The 24700-nt window shown below is 34.6% G+C and overlaps 1 protein-coding gene across 9 annotated transcripts in view; it reads right to left on the reverse strand.

Moving 5' to 3' along the window:
• Positions 1 to 2755: 2755 nt before the first annotated feature.
• Positions 2756 to 24700, reverse strand: part of LOC121424266 (integumentary mucin C.1-like) — a 49837-nt gene continuing 27892 nt past the window's right edge. Inside the window, exons 4-20 of one of the 9 annotated variants that reach the window (XM_041619886.1) lie at positions 24457 to 24531; positions 23336 to 23407; positions 22178 to 22246; positions 21281 to 21358; positions 20167 to 20238; positions 19015 to 19083; positions 18111 to 18188; positions 17006 to 17077; positions 15855 to 15923; positions 14944 to 15021; positions 13840 to 13911; positions 12686 to 12754; positions 11782 to 11859; positions 10672 to 10743; positions 9574 to 9636; positions 8192 to 8476; positions 2756 to 2996 (exon numbers count right to left, since the gene is read on the reverse strand). In XM_041619886.1, the coding sequence (XP_041475820.1) occupies positions 2839 to 2996; positions 8192 to 8476; positions 9574 to 9636; positions 10672 to 10743; positions 11782 to 11859; positions 12686 to 12754; positions 13840 to 13911; positions 14944 to 15021; positions 15855 to 15923; positions 17006 to 17077; positions 18111 to 18188; positions 19015 to 19083; positions 20167 to 20238; positions 21281 to 21358; positions 22178 to 22246; positions 23336 to 23407; positions 24457 to 24531 (1529 nt within the window). In that variant the 3' untranslated portion in view covers positions 2756 to 2838. The remainder of the gene's footprint in view (positions 2997 to 8191; positions 8477 to 9573; positions 9637 to 10671; positions 10744 to 11781; positions 11860 to 12685; positions 12755 to 13839; positions 13912 to 14943; positions 15022 to 15854; positions 15924 to 17005; positions 17078 to 18110; positions 18189 to 19014; positions 19084 to 20166; positions 20239 to 21280; positions 21359 to 22177; positions 22247 to 23335; positions 23408 to 24456; positions 24532 to 24700) is intronic. The other 8 variants (XM_041619889.1, XM_041619887.1, XM_041619891.1 and 5 more) reach the window with 8 other exon arrangements.

The raw sequence follows: 24700 nt of genomic DNA on the forward strand, positions 1-24700 counted from the left end.
ACGGTAATATTTAAATGTAGGTTAAAATTTTGTATTCCGATGGCAAGGTTTAAATTAAAAGGGAAGTTGCCCTGATGATAACCTGGGTCTAATGAAACCAGAAAATTTGAGAAATGTGTCGGTGGAGGTTTGATGGAAATCCGTAACAAACATTTTATTTTTTGACGTCACAGACGAGCAGTTGCTCTATACTTCGTGTAATATAAAAAGAAAATCTCAATTTACTTTAAAAATTGGGAGTGATTTTATTTCAAGGGTGGACATATCATCACACACACAAATTTATATTACCTTTTGTACGGTTAACATTTTTATTCATCATAATCCATTTGAAAGTGAAATTCATAGGATTTAACAATGTATTACTGCAGGGAACTGGGAAAGTTTTATTTTTCTTTACTGGGGGTGCTGATGTAAATTATTAAAGCAAAAAAAAATCCATTACAAAATGGAGGTCAAATTGGTCCCGACAAATTTGCAAATATATAAAACAAGGTTTCATCACAAAATGAACATCATTTTGATTACATTTTTATGTTTTTTACACATATTCCAGAATACGTGGGGATATATAGCCTCTGGGAATAATACACGCCGCACCCCCAAAGAAATTTGTGGGTGCTAGCACCCCCAGCAACCCCGCTTCCCAGGTCCATGTATTACAAACTGCAGACATATAAAACAAGAACTTCAAAAAAAAATCATTACTTTTTTTACTCGTTAATGGATTTTCATAAATCCCTCACCTATATTGTTCCCATTTTCAGCTTTTAATTGAACGGACTTATCGTGGAGGTATACTTCCCCTATGATTTTTAATAGGCCCTACATATTCAGAAACACACTCAAAAAACATTAATCCACGCATGAAAAGGCATTTAGATAGTATTATATAGAAATAATTAGAAGCATTTTCTTTCTTTTTTTACAATGAGTTGCAAACAAACACCGTCGACTATTCACAAGAACACATTTTCACTTTAACGTATATACACGAATTCTTTTTAGTATTTTTAACACAAGTTTTGATTTGTGTTTCATTAAACGCAGATTTTCAGCAACAAGTCCCAGAACTGTCAAAGCAGAGCGGGTGCTGCTCAATATATTCGAATGCTTCTTTAAAATAGTTCATTTTTCTTATGGTGCTGCGCCCTAGGTTCGACACAAACACAACAAGCAATTGGGTGAATTGTTCCTTAAGACGCTCATCCTGATTTTTATTTTGTATTATAATAATGATAATATAAAAGGTAATTCTAAAACACTGAAATATATATATGAGACCGCGATCACCGGCCGAGGTCTTAAGGGAAGGGCCGGGTATCTGCCCGCACGTCCCCCAGCCAATGTTTAGCTCATAGTCATGAAAATCCCGCCTTACTGAGGGTCGAGAGGTTGTCAGTTGAATTGGATAATAAAAAGAGAAAGATATAAGAAAAAATAATTTGGCGGAAATGTATCCACAGGGGAACACACTTAATTGCTTCACTGGCTTGCATACAAGCTAATTTCTCTATATTTTTTGTGTACTATAAATCACAGAGATTACAATAATTGCTGAGACATTTTTTGTATCGTTTTCTCTCACTGCTCATTACACTACATGTAGGCTTAACATCCGACAAACTGTTTCACTCTTGCTTCAGCAAACACTTTATAAAATATCCACCCATTCATAACAATCCACAAGCATGATAGGAAACATAAATTTATGGAATGGTGGTATAAACAGGATGTTAGGAGCGGCTGGAGGTGTTGTGAATAGTCTGCTAAAAGCCCCTTTCACATTTATGGTTAGACTGCTTACGACCGCAGTGTGCAACATAATTATATCATGTATATTTTGACCAAAATATGATTGCAAACGATCGCACGATCATTATTAGGAAAGCCCCTTAGCCTAAATGAAGGGGGTAGGCCTATTAGACATGTTCGATGAGTAGAATACATTTCAAATATTTCTCATTTAAACTAACTTCTCTCTAAACAATGAGTAAAATGTTACCCAATATTCAAGGAAACATGCTTGTTCGGTAACAAAATGTACGTTTCATTTGTAATTTTCAAACAAAATTGCATAACATCTCGTGTGATCTTATCCAACCAATACCCTTGTAACCCAATATTAAGCAAACCCCCTTTTATAGTGTAAAATATAACCCATTATTCTATGCATGGCGTATGCCTCTTGAACCTCAATCCATGCAAAACTAACATTTTCTTTTCTAAAACATAGGGTTTATACCCAAAGTTCATGAACTCGGCTGAATTTAACATAAGACTTCGTGGCCAAATCTGAGGTTAGCGATTATATGAGACAGAAATTAAAGTTCTGGCATGAACCACATTACCACTTCCATGCGTGTAATTTCTACTATTTCAGTTTTCACAATTAGCATTAATCACTTATATGTTAACTTTTTTACATTATATACATTTCCCATAATAGGGAGGATTCTGACCGGGTGCCATATTTACCATGTTTACAGGCGCACACATTGACACACACACAAAATGAAAATTAACTTTTGAAAATTTGATGAATCCATACTAATAAAAACTATGCAATTGCTTGGCTGATTAAAGCATGGGTCATTGACTATGAACTACACCATAACAACATAATGAAATCTTCAACCATGTCCAGAGTGTTGGATTGGACAACATAACACAAAGTTTCAAAAGCTTGATGATGTTGCTGGCTTTCGCTTTCATTTTTGCTTTCGTTTTTAACGATTGAGCATACACCAAAAACACAACAATCAATGTACTCAATCGTAGAGAGCAGACCCACCATCATTTACTAAACTTTATGTACTGTCTGGGCCAAGGTTGTCCTTACTGTTCTGGCTGTCCGACTATATACTGACACATTGTGTATCTCTTCAATGAGCATGGTACGTTGTGCCATTTGAGAAGTTCAGACCATCCGCGTTTGACTGCTACACAGTCCGCTTCTCCATAGGAGCTACCGTCGGGCTCTCCGTCTTTCCACCCTAGTGAGAGAAACATATATTTATAACTTCAGTTTAAGATCAGAATGGGACTAAAATCATTATCAAGCCCAATAGCTCGCAATGATGTTCTCCTGCATTCCTCTAAATCATTATTTTGTTCAATGCATAATACATCTTGTTGATATTTATTTTCATTGATAATAAAACTACAATTATATTTCCGTTTTGAAATACGTTCGTGTATGTCATGTTGTATAATAAAAATTTCAATTCAATTAAATTCTTTATTCCATTTCCATTAAAAACATAATACAAAGTAATATAAAATAATACAAATCAAGTACAATTTTACAGACGAGCATTCTTACTTCGTAAAACAAAAACTAGTATAATATTGGACATAAATGGAAATGAGGGGGTCCACTAAAAAGCAATGTTGGTAAAGTGTTGATCCCACTTGGAATCAAATGATGTGAATGTAGAAATAAAATTAAATAAAACAAAATGAATAAATTTGTTTAGTCAATCGAGAAACATTATGGATATTTTTTGAGATAGCAGTATTGCCAGTGTTTTGACCAGCTTTTATTTTCTGCTTCGTCCCCCCTCTCTCCCTTCATATATTAAAAATATTGATCATGATTGTATGCACTTTCTGCTTTATTTTGTATTGAAATTTATTGTTATACTCATTAATTTGTAGCTCATAAAGAAACAAAATGTTTAAGATTTTTTTCTCCCAAGTCGATATTAAATCCTTATAAACTCTTAAAACTGTATAACATTCACTGCAAAAAATATATCCAAAGCTCTTCCGTAACTTCATTTGAATTACTTGCTTTAGACTGTAATGTCGTGTTGGGATCGGTAAAAATAATTTAGAAGGGAAGCGTAATGAAGAAACTTTGGAGAAAGTTCAAATCACTGGGTATTTAATCATCAGTTACAGTTTGCATTTCGAAGTACATGAAGATTCGCAGGGGCGGATCCAGCCTTCGCCAATGGGGGGGGGATTTTTTCAGCCATATTTTCCCGATCGGCCGCTCGAATATGATTTTTGCCGGGAATTTTTGTTTCTTTGAAGGGGTAGTCCTTATGGTCACTTTTTAGCTTTATTCTTATGAAACATAAATGTGTAATACCATAACCCGTATTTATGTAATGCGAGCGCGAAGCGCGAGCTAAATTTTTTGGAAATCTTACGTACTTTTTCATAAAATTTTGAACATTCTCGGAAATGTTTGTTTTCCTGAAAAAAAGATGTGTATGCAAGTTTATATACAAACGTAAAGAGTGAGCAGAAATGAAGTGATGGAAAAGGTAGGGGAAGGCGGGGTAAGTTGAGCCACCAGCCCCAGGCCAGTAATTAATGAGTCAGACATTGTGGTGGGGTCATGTATTGATGACCCATAGCATAACCCCTAACCCCACCACATTGTTTTCCACTTTGAAACAAAAAGTAATTTTTTAGAGGGAAAAGTATGAATTTCAGCCAAAAAAGTAAAAAAGAGTGTGAAATAGATAAGTGCTTTATACATACACACGTCTTTAGATATAGTAAAAGACATGATAACAACATTGTTAGTCCAGGTATGAATCTTCATTCTTGTCATAGTCTTTTATATAATGGTTGCATAATAAATGTGTGGATACGAAATTATCGCACTAAGTTCTGACTGGTGTAAGTTGAGCAAAACAGCATGGGGCAAGTTGAGCCATGGTAATTCTTATGGTAATGTATCTTAAAAAACCATAAAAAATCGATTGAAATGCAGGCTGAAAGCAGCAAATTTACATGACTGTTCTTTTCCTTTTAAATGATGTTAGTATTTATAGAGAATTAGCAAGTGAAAAGACTTTAAACAAGAAATTGACATGCTGGTTCTCCCCCAATACATATTGTACATAGTTTTTGTGGCTCAACTTACCCTACACGGTGGCACAACTTACCCCAAATATGGGTCAAGTTGAGCCATTTGACATCGTTTTTTTCAAAGGTCACGATGACTTTCTGTGTGTGGGTAGAAAGTTATATGTAGGTGAAAAACATTTCCCAAGAATAAAATTTTAAGGCAAGGTACTTATTTCTACAATAGTACTAGTCATATCAATTCTTACATGCAAAATGCAAAAATTGTCACAACTTACTCCGCCTTCCCCTACTGTTAAATACTTGCTTGTAATTAGCCATGAAGACGTTACATATTTAAAAAAATCAAATAATACGAGCGCGAAGTGCGAACCGAAAGTTTATGACATTTTTACCTAAGGAATGGAAATTCTTAGCACTTTTTGTAACTTAACAGAATAGGTATATAATTAAACATGCGAGCACGAAGCGTGAGCAAAAAATGTCGATATTTAGACCTACTGAACAAGACACTCTTAAATTATTTTTGTAAATCATGAAAAGGATGAGTAAGTGGGATCTTCCTTACATTAATAATGCGAGCGCAGAGCGCGAGCAGAAAATTTTTGTATACGTTTTGAACTGCTCGAAATTGTACGTGTTATGGACTGCTTGCTTTTAGCCATGAAGACGTTACATATCTTAACATTCAAATATTGCGAGCGCGAGCTGAAAATTTTTGACTTTTTTTACCTAAGGAATGGAAATTCTTAGCACTTTTTGTAACTTAACAGAATAGGTATATAATTAAACATGCGAGCACGAAGCGTGAGCAAAAAATGTCGATATTTAGACCTACTGAACAAGACACTCTTAAATTAGTTTTGTAAATCATGACAAGGATGAGTAAGTGGGGATCTTCCTTATGTTATGGACTGCTTGCTTTTAGCCATGAAGACGTTACATATTTTAACATTCAAATATTGCGAGCGCGAAGCGCAAGCTGAAAATATTTGACCTTTTTTACCTGAATAATGGAAATTCTAAGCACTTTTTGTAATCTTGGAAGGACTCTATGTATATAAACTTTATTGATGCAAGCACGAAGCGCGAGCGGAAAAATTCTGGACACTGTAATCATATTTTGTAAATAATGAAAAGGATAAGTTATTATAAATTTTTATACATTAATAATGCGACCAAAGCGCGAGCAGACACTTTTTGATATTGCGATCTGAACCTGGATAATGATTTAAATAGAGAACAATCTGCGTATCTGAATAAATGTGTGTTTTAGATTTCCACCTAGAATTTTGGTATTCTAAGTACCTTTCTTATCATATATATGATATTCCGGTCTAACAAAGGGTCAATTTAATCTCTGTATTGCAAACACTTTGTGGGGAAATTGTTAATTTTGATGGATCACAGTTAAAAAAGAGCTGATGTATTTTATTATTATTACTTTGAGTTTTTACATAGGACCGGGACATATTCTATAAGGGCATTATGTCATCATATGAAAATGATGACCATCTTCCTATTTCTCTTCTTAAGCATGAGAGCCCGAAATCTGTTATAATGGCCTGAAAACTGGACATTTAAAGCACTTTTGTAATTATGCATAAGATGCATGACAATATCTATCAATGCGAGCGGAAATCGCGAGCCGAAATTTTTGATAAACTGTCATCAATGTAGTTTGATTTAGAATTAATATTGGGATGTACATAACTCACTAATCAAAATGCTAGCGTGCAGCGCTAGCTGATACGTTTTGACAATCTGACCTGAATAGGGATATTTTGAGAACTTTATGGAATACAGGAAAATAATAGGTACCTTACAAATCAAATTTTGCGAGCGCGCAGCGCAAGCAGAAAATTATTATATTCAGACCATAACACAGACATTTTTTTCCCAGCTGAAATACATGTATGTTTTGTATACGGACTTCAAATTTTGATATTTTAAGCTTCATATTTAGCAAGATATGCAAATCCCCTAAAAGACAATGCGAGCGCGAAGCGCGAGCGAAAATTTTATATCCTAACAAATAGATTTTTCAAAAAAATATTTTCAAAGTCTTCCCCTCATGTTATTTTATTCAATCATGTTCCTCCTCTTATGTTTGCCTTTCTTCTTTTCTCCTCTCTTTTCCCTTCCATTTCTTTTTTTGCTTTCTTTCCCCCTTTTTTTTTTTTTTTTTGCTCCGCCAATAGGGGGGGGGGGGGCGGGCCCCTCGCCCCCCCCCTCCCCACCCAGGATCCGCCTATGATTCGGATATAACAAGAGACGATGAATATAAAATAATTTAGAAGTATAAGTTTAAGATTGGGAGTGAAGTTGAAAATAATATTCGATGGACGTCTAAGTCTTGAAGTCAGTCAGTCTATACTGGATGAGTGTGGGTCTAGTATTCTCTTCTATATTCTGTTCTGTCTCTCTAATAATCAAGAAGTCTTATTTATATCATTAGTTTTGTGGGCCTAACAATTTAAGGTGGGAGTGATCTAAACTTGTTCTGATTGGTCTACTGGTAACTGTCTATCAAACTTTCTCTGGTATAAGGGGTGTGGTGATGCTCTGTGCAAGTGACTGGGGCTGGAAGTGTGAGTCATACTTCTTCATTGAAGTTAGCCGACGTCACTGGGGGTTGGTCTGTTTATGGTCAAGGTTTAGGAATTAAATGGTATTGGGGGTTTGGGAATTGTAAACATGTGAAAGGAAGTTAAATACATACTACATAACAGTAAAAGAAAATATTGGGTAAATGTGTAAAATTTTCACCGCCAAGAGGGTGATTAAGTGTCTAACCATATTAATACAGATTTGACAATAGGACCAACTTGTCTGAACCATATAGTATCAGACAATGCTAATTCCACATATTCAGGGAGGAACTGATCATTGTTTCACTTGACAATGGGAAGAAAAGTAGAATACTTCATATTTCATAGAATAAAATACAACAGAAATAGTGAGTGGATGATGTCATCAGTCTCCACATTTGAATACCGATCAGGATGTGCATTACACTTGTTTTTTTAAATTACGCAATATTTTAAAATGTCCCTACTTTCTTATTCTAAATCCAATTTTGATGAAATTTTCAGTGTTATACAAGTTGGATTTTTCTCTTTTTTTATACAAATCAACCTTTTGTTGGGGGTAGACTTGTCCTTTAACGACGTGATTTCAAATCTACAAATGGCCGATCGTCGATCCATTGTAAATCCATAGTTTATTCATGGTTATACGACTATGATTACAATGGATTAACCACGGCTACGACGGTAAAACTGAATGGTATATCAAGCCTGTCTTTGACATATTTTTGAACATACATGTTCTATTATCAAGAGGTCGAATAATGTGTACTTACAAAATGAGCTTGGTGAAGTTCCATTACCATCGACATCACAAACGAAATCACCCTTTTTTGCCTGGTCGTTGCAGTTGATCCACACGAACTTGTTCATGTCGAAATTGTCCCGAAGAAAGATGGCCTCTTCTTCAGTGTTGAGAAAGAGTAGAGAAGGCGATCTGTATCCATACGGAGTGTTCACCTGGTCTAATCCAGAACAGGATGCCTTAGCATCTGCCCAGTTTCGTTGCAGCTCATCATACCGTCTATAACATTTCGAAGATGTACACTTCCATCCTGGAGCTAAATGTCACAATTGAAAAGATAAATCGCAATCATGAAAGTTAATAAGCATATTAATGGTTTTCTCGTTAACACCAAATCGACGAAAGACAGCTTTGCTGATTCGATTGTTTCTTCTTTTTTTAGTCTGTACAAATACAATTATGTTAATAAAAATGTTTTCTTTTTTGTTCTGTAATTCGAGAGAAATGACAATGAGAAATGACAATGTATACAAATACACATCAGCTAATTCGATAAGATTAAGGATTATGTAAGGAGATAGTAATGAAGAGCCCAGACGAAGACCAGTGATTTTTATTAACATTTTAATTGAACTTATTTTGTAATTTGACAAATTTTGTCTGCATAACTTATGAGGCTGCTCTGGAGAATTTTTTTAAAATAAATTAATTTTCAAAGAGAACACACTGTTGAATTTGCGCATTTTACAGTGTGTATATTTTCTAATGGTCCCCAATGTGAACACGCTGTGAACAGTCCCATTGTCGAGATGTCCTCAGTGCATGTAATAATATCTTCACACTGTTGAATTTGAGCATTTTAAATGTGTGTATGTTTTCAAATAGACGAAAATGTGAAAACACTGCAGTGCACTCTAAAAAATGAAGTGCTAATTTAGCTCTTAAAGAACGTGTATAATGACTGCACTTCGGAGTGCTGATTTGTCCAGTTCAAATTTGAACTAGACAAATCAACACTCCGAAGTGCAGTCACTATACACGCTCTTTAAGAGCTAAATTAGCACTTCATTTTTTTAGAGTGTGTGATCACAATGAAACTGTGTTCTTTCCAGCAATGGCCATTCAATTATTTTTCATATTTTCACATGTATGCATCTTTACCCATTACTTGATTTCTAGACCTAGAGTTCTTGGGGGGGGGGGGGCAAAATAATCATTTCATTTCATTGTCAAGCATAACATACCTAAACAGTCATTATCATTACTTGCCCTCGAGTGATAGCAAAGTGCCTTATTTTTACACTGCAAAAACTCCGGTGTTAAATCAACACCAGAGTTTTGCAACGTATTATTTCATTAGGGAAAAGGGGAGAAGTGCACACGACATAGAATGAGAGAGGAATGCTTTCTTACCAGTGTCAGTGGTAGAGAGTGTTGTAGTAGTTGTTGTCGCGTCGTCCTGGGTGGAGGTTGATTCTGACAAATAATGACAATAATATCAAATAATGTGAAAAGAGCAATAATTGTGCAAGGGCAGTGTGACCTTATCGCAAACAACACAATGTCCCACAGTGTGTGCTACGGTGTGTTCTCAGTGTGGAACGTAATATGAAGTCCACTTCAACAAAAAGTTGATTTGAATAAAAAGAGAAAAGTCCAACAAGCATAACACTGAAAATTTCATCAAAATCGGTTAAAAAAAGAAAGTTATGACATTTTTAAATTTTACTTAATTTCACAAAACAGTTATATGCACATTCCCGTCAGTATGCAAATGAGGGAGCTGATGACGTCACTCACTATATCTTTTGTATTTTATTATATAAATATTCTAATTTTCTCCTTTTTGCCATGAGCAGCCAAGTTTTATTTCACCCTAAACATGTGAAATTACTATTAACATATACCATGCTATGGTTCATTCAAGTTGGACCTTGTCGTCAAATGTGTTAAAAATTAAATATTGTGTAATTCAAACAATACAAAACAAAAGAAATAGTGAGTGAGGGACATTATCGATTCTCTCATTTTCATATGACTAAATTGTACAAATAACTATTTTGTGGAAAAATAAGCGGAACTTTAAAATGTCATAACTTTCTTACTTTTGATCCGATTGTGATGAAATTTTAGCATTATGCTTGTCTGATTTTTCACTATTGATTCAAACAACATTTTCCTGAGGTGGACTTGACCGTTAAATTTGACAATTTCATTTCATAGTCCACTATGTGAAATATTCACACTGTGATTGCACTGTGTGAAGGTGTGTTCTTTCCAGCAGGGTCATTTCCTTATTTTTTTTATGCGTAAAGTTATTACTTGATTTCTAGGTCTTAAGTTCTTGCAAAACTTTCACGCAAAAGTTACCAAATAAACTACATAATCGTTATTATATTATCAATTGCCGTTGAGATTTGATGATTATACCAAGTCATGATATTTTTGTTCTTATATTAGTAAAGGGAAGGGGATAACGTGAGACAGAATGAGAGAGGAATGCTGTCTTACCAGAGTCAGCGGCAGTTGGAGAAAGTGTAGTGGTAGTTGTTGTTGTCGTGTCGTCCTGAGTGGAAGTTGATTCTGACAAATAATGACAATATAATATCAAATAATATGAAAAGAGCAATAACTGTGCAATAGTTTGACCTTATCGCAAAGAACACAATGTCCCACAGTGTGTGCCACGGTGTGTTCTCAGTGTGGAACGTAATATGAAGTCCACTTCAACAAAAAGTTGATTTGAATAAAAAGAGAATGTCCAACAAGCATAACACTGAAAATTTCATCAAAATCGGTTTTAAAAAAGAAAGTTATGACATTTTTAAATTTTTCTTAATTTCACAAAAGAGTTAAATGCAAGTTCCCATCAGTATGCAAATGAGGGACCTGATGACGTCACTCACTATATCTTTTGAATTTTATTATATTAAATATTCTAATTTTCTCCTTATTGTCATGAGTAACGAGGTTTTATTTCACCCTAAACATGCTAAACATGTGAAGTTACCATTAACCTATACCATGCTATGGTTCATTCAAGTTGGACCTTGCTGTGAAATCTGTAAAAAATAAAATATTGTATAATTCAAAGAATACAAAACAAAAGAAATAGTGAGTGAGGGACATTATCGATTCTCTCATTTGCATGTGACTAACTTGTACATATAACTATTTTGTGGAAAAATATGCGGAACTTTAAAATGTCACAACTTTCTTATTTTTCATCCGATTGTGATGAAATTTTAGCATTATGCTTGTCTGATTTTTCACTATTGATTCAGATCAATGTTTTACCGAGGTGGACTTGACCTTTAAATTTGACCATTTCATTGTCCACTATGTGAAATATTCACACTGTGATTGAACTGTGTGAAGGTGTCTTCTATCCAGCAGGGGTAATTTCCTTTATATTTTCCACGCAAAGTTATTACTTGATTTTCAGATCTAAAGTTCTTGCAAACTTTTCACTCAAAAGTTACCAAATAAACTACATAATCGTATCACTTGCCGTTGTGTTTAAGGATTTGATGATTATACCAAATCATGTTATTTTTGTTCTTTTACTAGTAAAGGGAAGGAGATAACACGAGGGAAGATGAGAGAGGAATGCTGTCTTACCAGAGTTAGCAGCAGTTGGAGAGAGTGTAGAAGCAGAATCGGGTGTTGTTGTTGTGTCGTCTTGGATGGATGTTAATTCTGACATAATGTAATGAGAACAATGAAATGATGATGTTTGTTTGTCGATTCAAGACATTTTCCACGCAAGGTAATACATTTGGAGCAATTTAAATTCATGAACTTTGCATCCCTTCCCTCTTCCTTATCCCTGCCGAATCCCGGCGGGCAAGGTGAAGTAATATTTACATCAAAAAAAAAAACGGTTGTGATAAATTTACAAAACCAAAGTTAGCAAAAAGAATCTCACCAGTAGAAGTACTTGGTGTCGGGCAATGTCGGAAGGAAGGAAGAAAGAGAGAAAGAAATGGACAAAGAGGAAGAGGGGGACATAAGGAAGGAGCAAAAGCAAAGACAGAAGGAATGGGGAAGACAAGGTTTTCATTAGGTATACCTGTGTGTCGGTTTAATTAAAGATGCGGAGTGCTGATTTGTCCAGTTCAAATTTGAACTAGACAAATCAGCACTCCGAAGTGCAGTCACTATACACGCTCTTTAAGAGCTAAATTAGCACTTCATTTTTTAGAGTGTGTGATCACAATGAAACTGTGTTCTTTCCAGCAACGGCCATTCAATTATTTTTCACATTTTCACATGTATGCATCTATACCCATTACTTGATTTCTAGACCTATTGGGGGCAAAATAATCATTACATTTCATTGTCAAGCATAACATACCTAAACAGTCATTATCATTACTTGCCCTTGAGTGATACCGAATTGCCTTATTTTTACACTGCAAAAACTCCGGTGTTAAATCAACACCTGCGTTTGCAACGTATTATTTCATTAGGGAAAGGGGGAGAAGTGCACACGACAGAGAATGAGAGAGGAATGCTTTCTTACCAGTGTCAGTGGCAGTGGTAGAGAGTGTTGTAGTAGTTGTTGTCGTGTCGTCCTGGATGAAAGTTGATTCTGACAAATAATGACAATATAATATCAAATAATGTGAAAAGAGCAATAATTGTGCAAGGGTAGTGAGACCTTATTGCAAACAACACAATGTCCCACAGTATGTGCCAAGGTGTGTTCTCAGTGTGGAACGTAATATGAAGTCCACTTCAACAAAAATTTGATTTGAATGAAAAGAGAAAAGTCTAACAAGCATAACACTGAAAATTTCATCAAAATCGGTTTAAAAAAAAAAGAAAGTTATGACATTTTTAAATTTTACTTAATTTCACAAACCAGTTATATGCACATTCCCGTTAGTATGCAAATGAGGGAGCTGATGACGTCACTCACTATATCTTTTGTATTTTATTATATTAAAAATTCTAATTTTCTCCTTATTGCCCTGCGTAACGAAGTTTTATTTCACCCTAAACATGTGAAGGTACCATTAACCTATACCATGCTATGGTTCATTCAAGTTGGACCTTGTAAAATCTGTAAAAAATAAAATATTGTATAATTCAAAGAATACAAAACAAAAGAAATAGTGAGTGAGGGACATCATCGGTTCTCTCATTTGCATGTCATTTGACTAAATTGTACATATAACTATTTTGAGAAATGTGAAATGAAATTTCGTGAAATGTGGAATTACATTTTCTGAAATGACTATAAAATATCATATAACTTTCTGACTTTACATCCGATTTTGATGAAATATTTAGCTTTATGCTTGTCTGATTTTTCACTATTGATTTAAATCAAAATTTTCCCGAAGTGGACTTGACATTTGAATTTGACCATTTCATTTGATAGTCCACTATGTGAAATATTCACACTGTTATCGCAATGTGTGAAGGTGTGTTCTTTCCAGCAGGGGTCATTTCCTTATTTTTTTTTATGCGTAAAGTTATTACTTGATTTCTAGGTCTTAAGTTCTTGCAAAACTTTCACGCAAAAGTTACCAAATAAACTACATAATCGTTATTATATTATCAATTGCCGTTGAGATTTGATGATTATACCAAGTCATGATATTTTTGTTCTTATATTAGTAAAGGGAAGGGGATAACGTGAGACAGAATGAGAGAGGAATGCTGTCTTACCAGAGTCAGCGGCAGTTGGAGAAAGTGTAGTGGTAGTTGTTGTTGTCGTGTCGTCCTGAGTGGAAGTTGATTCTGACAAATAATGACAATATAATATCAAATAATATGAAAAGAGCAATAACTGTGCAATAGTTTGACCTTATCGCAAAGAACACAATGTCCCACAGTGTGTGCCACGGTGTGTTCTCAGTGTGGAACGTAATATGAAGTCCACTTCAACAAAAAGTTGATTTGAATAAAAAGAGAATGTCCAACAAGCATAACACTGAAAATTTCATCAAAATCGGTTTAAAAAAAAGAAAGTTATGACATTTTTAAATTTTACTTAATTTCACAAAACAGTTATATGCAAGTTCCCTTCAGTATGCAAATGAGGGACCTGATGACGTCACTCACTATATCTTTTGAATTTTATTATATTAAATATTCTAATTTTCTCCTTATTGTCATGAGTAACGAGGTTTTATTTCACCCTAAACATGTGAAGTTACCATTAACCTATACCATGCTATGGTTCATTCAAGTTGGACCTTGCTGTGAAATCTGTAAAAAATAAAATATTGTATAATTCAAAGAATACAAAACAAAAGAAATAGTGAGTGAGGGACATTATCGATTCTCTCATTTGCATGTGACTAACTTGTACATATAACTATTTTGTGGAAAAAAGGCGGAACTTTAAAGTATCACAACTTTCTTATTTTTCATCCGATTGTGATGAAATGTTAGCATTATATGCTTGTCTGATTTTTCACTATTGATTCAGATCAATGTTTTACCGAGGTGGACTTGACCTTTAAAAATTGACCATTTCATTGTCCACTATGTGAAATATTCACACTGTGATTGTACTGTGTGAAGGTGTCTTCTATCCAGCAGGGGTAATTTCCTTTATATTTTCCACGCAAAGTTATTACTTGATTTCCAGATCTAAAGTTCTTGCAAACTTTTCACTCAAAAGTTACCAAATAAACTACATAATCGTATCACTTGCCGTTGTGTTTAAGGATTTGATGATTATACCAAATCATGTTATTTTTGTTCTTTTACTAGTAAAGGGAAGGAGATAACACGAGGGAAGATGAGAGAGGAATGCTGTCTTACCAGAGTTAGCAGCAGTTGGAGAGAGTGTAGAAGCAGAATCGGGTGTTGTTGTTGTGTCGTCTTGGATGGATGTTAATTCTGACATAATGTAATGAGAACAATGAAATGATGATGTTTGTTTGTCGATTCAAGACATTTTCCACGCAAGGTAATACATTTGGAGCAATTTAAATTCATGAACTTTGCATCCCTTCCCTCTTCCTTATCCCTGTCGAATCCCGGCGGGCAAGGTGAAGTAATATTTATTTACATCCAAAAAAAAAAAACGGTTGTGATAAATTTACAAAACCAAAGTTAGCAAAAAGAATCTCACCAGTAGAAGTACTTGGTGTCGGGCAATGTCGGAAGGAAGGAAGAAAGAGAGAAAGAAATGGACAAAGAGGAAGAGGGGGACATAAGGAAGGAGCAAAAGCAAAGACAGAAGGAATGGGGAAGACAAGGTTTTCATTAGGTATACCTGTGTGTCGGTTTAATTAAAGATGCGGAGTGCTGATTTGTCCAGTTCAAATTTGAACTAGACAAATCAGCACTCCGAAGTGCAGTCACTATACACGCTCTTTAAGAGCTAAATTAGCACTTCATTTTTTAGAGTGTGTGATCACAATGAAACTGTGTTCTTTCCAGCAACGGCCATTCAATTATTTTTCACATTTTCACATGTATGCATCTATACCCATTACTTGATTTCTAGACCTATTGGGGGCAAAATAATCATTACATTTCATTGTCAAGCATAACATACCTAAACAGTCATTATCATTACTTGCCCTTGAGTGATACCGAATTGCCTTATTTTTACACTGCAAAAACTCCGGTGTTAAATCAACACCAGAGTTTTGCAACGTATTATTTCATTAGGGAAAAGGGGAGAAGTGCACACGACAGAGAATGAGAGAGGAATGCTTTCTTACCAGTGTCAGTGGCAGTGGTAGAGAGTGTTGTAGTAGTTGTTGTCGTGTCGTCCTGGGTGAAAGTTGATTCTGACAAATAATGACAATATAATATCAAATAATGCGAAAAGAGCAATAATTGTGCAAGGGTAGTGTGACCTTATTGCAAAGAACACAATGTCCCACAGTGTGTGCCACGGTGTGTTCTCAGTGTGGAACGTAATATGAAGTCCACTTCAACAAAAATTTGATTTGAATGAAAAGAGAAAAGTCTAACAAGCATAACACTGAAAATTTCATCAAAATCGGTTTAAAAAAAAGAAAGTTATGACATTTTTAAATTTTACTTAATTTCACAAAACAGTTATATGCACATTCCCGTCAGTATGCAAATGAGGGAGCTGATGACGTCACTCACTATATCTTTTGTATTTTATTATATTAAAAATTCTAATTTTCTCCTTATTGCCCTGCGTAACGAAGTTTTATTTCACCCTAAACATGTGAAGTTACCATTAACCTATACCATGCTATGGTTCATTCAAGTTGGACCTTGTAAAATCTGTAAAAAATAAAATATTGTATAATTCAAACAATACAAAACAAAAGAAATAGTGAGTGAGGGACATCATCGGTTCTCTCATTTGCATGTCATTTGACTAAATTGTACATATAACTATTTTGAGAAATGTGAAATGAAATTTCGTGAAATGTGGAATTACATTTTCTGAAATGACTATAAAATATCATATAACTTTCTGACTTTACATCCGATTTTGATGAAATATTTAGCTTTATGCTTGTCTGATTTTTCACTATTGATTTAAATCTAAATTTTCCCGAAGTGGACTTTACATTTGAATTTGACCATTTCATTTGATAGTCCACTATGTGAAATATTCACACTCTTATCGCACTGTGTGAAGGTGTGTTCTTTCCAGCAGGGGTCATTCCCTTATTTTTTTTATGCGTAAAGTTATTACTTGATTTCTAGGTCTTAAGTTCTTGCAAAACTTTCACGCAAAAGTTACCAAATAAACTACATAATCGTTATTATATTATCAATTGCCGTTGAGATTTGATGATTATACCAAGTCATGATATTTTTGTTCTTATATTAGTAAAGGGAAGGGGATAACGTGAGACAGAATGAGAGAGGAATGCTGTCTTACCAGAGTCAGCGGCAGTTGGAGAAAGTGTAGTGGTAGTTGTTGTTGTCGTGTCGTCCTGAGTGGAAGTTGATTCTGACAAATAATGACAATATAGTATCAAATAATATGAAAAGAGCAATAACTGTGCAATAGTTTGACCTTATCGCAAAGAACACAATGTCCCACAGTGTGTGCCACGGTGTGTTCTCAGTGTGGAACGTAATATGAAGTCCACTTCAACAAAAAGTTGATTTGAATAAAAAGAGAATGTCCAACAAGCATAACACTGAAAATTTCATCAAAATCGGTTTAAAAAAAAGAAAGTTATGACATTTTAAAATTTTACTTAATTTCACAAAACAGTTATATGCAAGTTCCCTTCAGTATGCAAATGAGGGACCTGATGACGTCACTCACTATATCTTTTGAATTTTATTATATTAAATATTCTAATTTTCTCCTTATTGTCATGAGTAACGAGGTTTTATTTCACCCTAAACATGTGAAGTTACCATTAACCTATCCCATGCTATGGTTCATTCAAGTTGGACCTTGCTGTGAAATCTGTAAAAAAATAAAATATTGTATAATTCAAAGAATACAAAACAAAAGAAATAGTGAGTGAGGGACATTATCGATTCTCTCATTTGCATGTGACTAACTTGTACATATAACTATTTTGTGGAAAAAAGGCGGAACTTTAAAATGTCACAACTTTCTTATTTTTCATCCGATTGTGATGAAATGTTAGCATTATATGCTTGTCTGATTTTTCACTATTGATTCAGATCAATGTTTTACCGAGGTGGACTTGACCTTTAAAATTTGACCATTTCATTGTCCACTATGTGAAATATTCACACTGTGATTGTACTGTGTGAAGGTGTCTTCTATCCAGCAGGGGTCATTTCCTTTATATTTTCCACGCAAAGTTATTACTTGATTTTCAGATCTAAAGTTCTTGCAAACTTTTCACTCAAAAGTTACCAAATAAACTACATAATCGTATCACTTGCCGTTGTGTTTAAGGATTTGATGATTATACCAAATCATGTTATTTTTGTTCTTTTACTAGTAAAGGGAAGGAGATAACACGAGGGAAGATGAGAGAGGAATGCTGTCTTACCAGAGTTAGCAGCAGTTGGAGAGAGTGTAGAAGCAGAATCGGGTGTTGTTGTTGTGTCGTCTTGGATGGATGTTAATTCTGACATAATGTAATGAGAACAATGAAATGATGATGTTTGTTTGTCGATTCAAGACATTTTCCACGCAAGGTAATACATTTGTAGCAATTTAAATTCATGAACTTTGCATCCCTTCCCTCTTCCTTATCCCTGCCGAATCCCGGCGGGCAAGGTGAAGTAATATTTACATCAAAAAAAAAACGGTTGTGATAAATTTACAAAACCAAAGTTAGCAAAAAGAATCTCACCAGTAGAAGTACTTGGTGTCGGGCAATGTCGGAAGGAAGGAAGAAAGAGAGAAAGAAATGGACAAAGAGGAAGAGGGGGACATAAGGAAGGAGCAAAAGCAAAGACAGAAGGAATGGGGAAGACAAGGTTTTCATTAGGTATACCTGTGTGTCGGTTTAATTAAAGATGCGGAGTGCTGATTTGTCCAGTTCAAATTTGAACTAGACAAATCAGCACTCCGAAGTGCAGTCACTATACACGCTCTTTAAGAGCTAAATTAGCACTTCATTTTTTAGAGTGTGTGATCACAATGAAACTGTGTTCTTTCCAGCAACGGCCATTCAATTATTTTTCACATTTTCACATGTATGCATCTATACCCATTACTTGATTTCTAGACCTATTGGGGGCAAAATAATCATTACATTTCATTGTCAAGCATAACATACCTAAACAGTCATTATCATTACTTGCCCTTGAGTGATACCGAATTGCCTTATTTTTACACTGCAAAAACTCCGGTGTTAAATCAACACCAGAGTTTTGCAACGTATTATTTCATTAGGGAAAAGGGGAGAAGTGCACACGACAGAGAATGAGAGAGGAATGCTTTCTTACCAGTGTCAGTGGCAGTGGTAGAGAGTGTTGTAGTAGTTGTTGTCGTGTCGTCCTGGGTGAAAGTTGATTCTGACAAATAATGACAATATAATATCAAATAATGCGAAAAGAGCAATAATTGTGCAAGGGTAGTGTGACCTTATTGCAAAGAACACAATGTCCCACAGTATGTGCCACGGTGTGTTCTCAGTGTGGAACGTAATATGAAGTCCACTTCAACAAAAATTTGATTTGAATGAAAAGAGAAAAGTCTAACAAGCATAACACTGAAAATTTCATCAAAATCGGTTTAAAAAAAAAGAAAGTTATGACATTTTTAAATTTTACTTAATTTCACAAACCAGTAATATGCACATTCCCGTTAGTATGCAAATGAGGGAGCTGATGACGTCACTCACTATATCTTTTGTATTTTATTATATTAAAAATTCTAATTTTCTCCTTATTGCCCTGCGTAACGAAGTTTTATTTCACCCTAAACATGTGAAGTTACCATTAACCTATACCATGCTATGGTTCATTCAAGTTGGACCTTGTAAAATCTGTAAAAAATAAAATATTGTATAATTCAAACAATACAAAACAAAAGAAATAGTGAGTGAGGGACATCATCGGTTCTCTCATTTGCATGTCATTTGACTAAATTGTACATATAACTATTTTGAGAAATGTGAAATGAAATTTCGTGAAATGTGGAATTACATTTTCTGAAATGACTATAAAATATCATATAACTTTCTGACTTTACATCCGATTTTGATGAAATATTTAGCTTTATGCTTGTCTGATTTTTCACTATTGATTTAAATCTAAATTTTCCCGAAGTGGACTTGACATTTGAATTTGACCATTTCATTTGATAGTCCACTATGTGAAATATTCACACTCTTATCGCACTGTGTGAAGGTGTGTTCTTTCCAGCAGGGGTCATTCCCTTATTTTTTTTATGCGTAAAGTTATTACTTGATTTCTAGGTCTTAAGTTCTTGCAAAACTTTCACGCAAAAGTTACCAAATAAACTACATAATCGTTATTATATTATCAATTGCCGTTGAGATTTGATGATTATACCAAGTCATGATATTTTTGTTCTTATATTAGTAAAGGGAAGGGGATAACGTGAGACAGAATGAGAGAGGAATGCTGTCTTACCAGAGTCAGCGGCAGTTGGAGAAAGTGTAGTGGTAGTTGTTGTTGTCGTGTCGTCCTGAGTGGAAGTTGATTCTGACAAATAATGACAATATAGTATCAAATAATATGAAAAGAGCAATAACTGTGCAATAGTTTGACCTTATCGCAAAGAACACAATGTCCCACAGTGTGTGCCACGGTGTGTTCTCAGTGTGGAACGTAATATGAAGTCCACTTCAACAAAAATTTGATTTGAATAAAAAGAGAATGTCCAACAAGCATAACACTGAAAATTTCATCAAAATCGGTTAAAAAAAAAGAAAGTTATGACATTTTTAAATTTTACTTAATTTCACAAAACAGTTATATGCAAGTTCCCTTCAGTATGCAAATGAGGGACCTGATGACGTCACTCACTATATCTTTTGAATTTTATTATATTAAATATTCTAATTTTCTCCTTATTGCCATGAGTAACGAGGTTTTATTTCACCCTAAACATGTGAAGTTACCATTAACCTATACCATGCTATGGTTCATTCAAGTTGGACCTTGCTGTGAAATCTGTAAAAAAATAAAATATTGTATAATTCAAAGAATACAAAACAAAAGAAATAGTGAGTGAGGGACATTATCGATTCTCTCATTTGCATGTAACTAACTTGTACATATAACTATTTTGTGGAAAAAAGGCGGAACTTTAAAGTATCACAACTTTCTTATTTTTCATCCGATTGTGATGAAATGTTAGCATTATATGCTTGTCTGATTTTTCACTATTGATTCAGATCAATGTTTTACCGAGGTGGACTTGACCTTTAAGATTTGACCATTTCATTGTCCACTATGTGAAATATTCACACTGTGATTGAACTGTGTGAAGGTGTCTTCTATCCAGCAGGGGTAATTTCCTTTATATTTTCCACGCAAAGTTATTACTTGATTTTCAGATCTAAAGTTCTTGCAAACTTTTCACTCAAAAGTTACCAAATAAACTACATAATCGTTATCATATTATCACTTGCCGTTGTGTTTAAGGATTTGATGATTATACCAAATCATGTTATTTTTGTTCTTTTACTAGTAAAGGGAAGGAGATAACACGAGGGAAGATGAGAGAGGAATGCTGTCTTACCAGAGTTAGCAGCAGTTGGAGAGAGTGTAGAAGCAGAATCGGGTGTTGTTGTTGTGTCGTCTTGGATGGATGTTAATTCTGACATAATGTAATGAGAACAATGAAATGATGATGTTTGTTTGTCGATTCAAGACATTTTCCACGCAAGGTAATACATTTGGAGCAATTTAAATTCATGAACTTTGCATCCCTTCCCTCTTCCTTATCCATGCCGAATCCCGGCGGGCAAGGTGAAGTAATATTTACATCAAAAAAAAAAACGGTTGTGATAAATTTACAAAACCAAAGTTAGCAAAAAGAATCTCACCAGTAGAAGTACTTGGTGTCGGGCAATGTCGGAAGGAAGGAAGAAAGAGAGAAAGAAATGGACAAAGAGGAAGAGGGGGACATAAGGAAGGAGCAAAAGCAAAGACAGAAGGAATGGGGAAGACAAGGTTTTCATTAGGTATACCTGTGTGTCGGTTTAATTAAAGATGCGGAGTGCTGATTTGTCCAGTTCAAATTTGAACTAGACAAATCAGCACTCCGAAGTGCAGTCACTATACACGCTCTTTAAGAGCTAAATTAGCACTTCATTTTTTAGAGTGTGTGATCACAATGAAACTGTGTTCTTTCCAGCAACGGCCATTCAATTATTTTTCACATGTATGCATCTATACCCATTACTTGATTTCTAGACCTATTGGGGGCAAAATAATCATTACATTTCATCGTCAAGCATAACATACCTAAACAGTCATTATCATTACTTGCCCTTGAGTGATACCGACTTGCCTTATTTTTACACTGCAAAAACTCCGGTGTTAAATCAACACCTGAGTTTTGCAACGTATTATTTCATTAGGGAAAGGGGGAGAAGTGCACACGACAGAGAATGAGAGAGGAATGCTTTCTTACCAGTGTCAGTGGCAGTGGTAGAGAGTGTTGTAGTAGTTGTTGTCGTGTCGTCCTGGATGAAAGTTGATTCTGACAAATAATGACAATATAATATCAAATGATGTGAAAAGAGCAATAATTGTGCAAGGGTAGTGAGACCTTATTGCAAACAACACAATGTCCCACAGTATGTGCCACGGTGTGTTCTCAGTGTGGAACGTAATATGAAGTCCACTTCAACAAAAATTTGATTTGCAGGAAAAGAGAAAAGTCTAACAAGCATAACACTGAAAATTTCATCAAAATCGGTTTAAAAAAAGAAAGTTATGACATTTTTAAATTTTACTTAATTTCACAAACCAGTAATATGCACATTCCCGTTAGTATGCAAATGAGGGAGCTGATGACGTCACTCACTATATCTTTTGTATTTTATTATATTAAAAATTCTAATTTTCTCCTTATTGCCCTGCGTAACGAAGTTATATTTCACCCTAAACATGTAAAGTTACCATTAACCTATACCATGCTATGGTTCATTCAAGTTGGACCTTGTAAAATCTGTAAACATGGTAAAAAATAAAATATTGTATAATTCAAACAATACAAAACAAAAGAAATAGTGAGTGAGGGACATCATCGGTTCTCTCATTTGCATGTCATTTGACTAAATTGTACATATAACTATTTTGAGAAATGTGAAATGAAATTTCGTGAAATGTGGAATTACATTTTCTGAAATGACTATAAAATATCATATAACTTTTTGACTTTACATCCGATTTTGATGAAATATTTAGCTTTATGCTTGTCTGATGTTTCACTATTGATTTAAATCAAAATTTTCCCGAAGTGGACTTGACATTTGAATTTGACCATTTCATTTGATAGTCCACTATGTGAAATATTCACACTCTTATCGCACTGTGTGAAGGTGTGTTCTTTCCAGCAGGGGTCATTTCCTTATTTTTTTTATGCGTAAAGTTATTACTTGATTTCTAGGTCTTAAGTTCTTGCAAAACTTTCACGCAAAAGTTACCAAATAAACTACATAATCGTTATTATATTATCAATTGCCGTTGAGATTTGATGATTATACCAAGTCATGATATTTTTGTTCTTATATTAGTAAAGGGAAGGGATAACGTGAGACAGAATGAGAGAGGAATGCTGTCTTATCAGAGTCAGCGGCAGTTGGAGAAAGTGTAGTGGTAGTTGTTGTTGTCGTGTCGTCCTGAGTGGAAGTTGATTCTGACAAATAATGACAATATAATATCAAATAATATGAAAAGAGCAAAACTGTGCAATAGTTTGACCTTATCGCAAAGAACACAATGTCCCACAGTGTGTGCCACGGTGTGTTCTCAGTGTGGAACGTAATATGAAGTCCACTTCAACAAAAAGTTGATTTGAATAAAAAGAGAATGTCCAACAAGCATAACACTGAAAATTTCATCAAAATCGGTTTTAAAAAAGAAAGTTATGACATTTTTAAATTTTACTTAATTTCACAAAACAGTTATATGCAAGTTCCCTTCAGTATGCAAATGAGGGACCTGATGACGTCACTCACTATATCTTTTGAATTTTATTATATCAAATATTCTAATTTTCTCCTTATTGTCATGAGTAACGAGGTTTTATTTCACCCTAAACATGTGAAGTTACCATTAACCTATACCATGCTATGGTTCATTCAAGTTGGACCTTGCTGTGAAATCTGTAAAAAAATAAAATATTGTATAATTCAAAGAATACAAAACAAAAGAAATAGTGAGTGAGGGACATTATCGATTCTCTCATTTGCATGTGACTAACTTGTACATATAACTATTTTGTGGAAAAAAGGCGGAACTTTAAAGTATCACAACTTTCTTATTTTTCATCCGATTGTGATGAAATGTTAGCATTATATGCTTGTCTGATTTTTCACTATTGACATGATTGATTCAGATCAATGTTTTACCGAGGTGGACTTGACCTTTAAAATTTGACCATTTCATTGTCCACTATGTGAAATATTCACACTGTGATTGTACTGTGTGAAGGTGTCTTCTATCCAGCAGGGGTCATTTCCTTTATATTTTCCACGCAAAGTTATTACTTGATTTCCAGATCTAAAGTTCTTGCAAACTTTTCACTCAAAAGTTACCAAATAAACTACATAATCGTTATCATATTATCACTTGCCGTTGTGTTTAAGGATTTGATGATTATACCAAATCATGTTATTTTTGTTCTTTTATTAGTAAAGGGAAGGTGATAACACGAGGGAGGATGAGAGAGGAATGCTGTCTTACCAGAGTTAGCGGCAGTTGGAGAGAGTGTAGTAGTAGAATCGGGTGTTGTTGTGTCGTCTTGGATGGATGTTAATTCTGACATAATGTAATGAGAACAATGAAATGATGATGTTTGTTTGTCGATTCAAGACATTTTCCACGCAAGGTAATACATTTGTAGCAATTTAAATTCATGAACTTTGCATCCCTTCCCTCTTCCTTATCCCCGTCGAATCCCGGGGGGCAAGGTGAAGTAATATTTACA

Source organism: Lytechinus variegatus, chromosome 11 (assembly GCF_018143015.1).
Source record: "Lytechinus variegatus isolate NC3 chromosome 11, Lvar_3.0, whole genome shotgun sequence".
NCBI lineage: Eukaryota > Metazoa > Echinodermata > Echinoidea > Temnopleuroida > Toxopneustidae > Lytechinus > Lytechinus variegatus.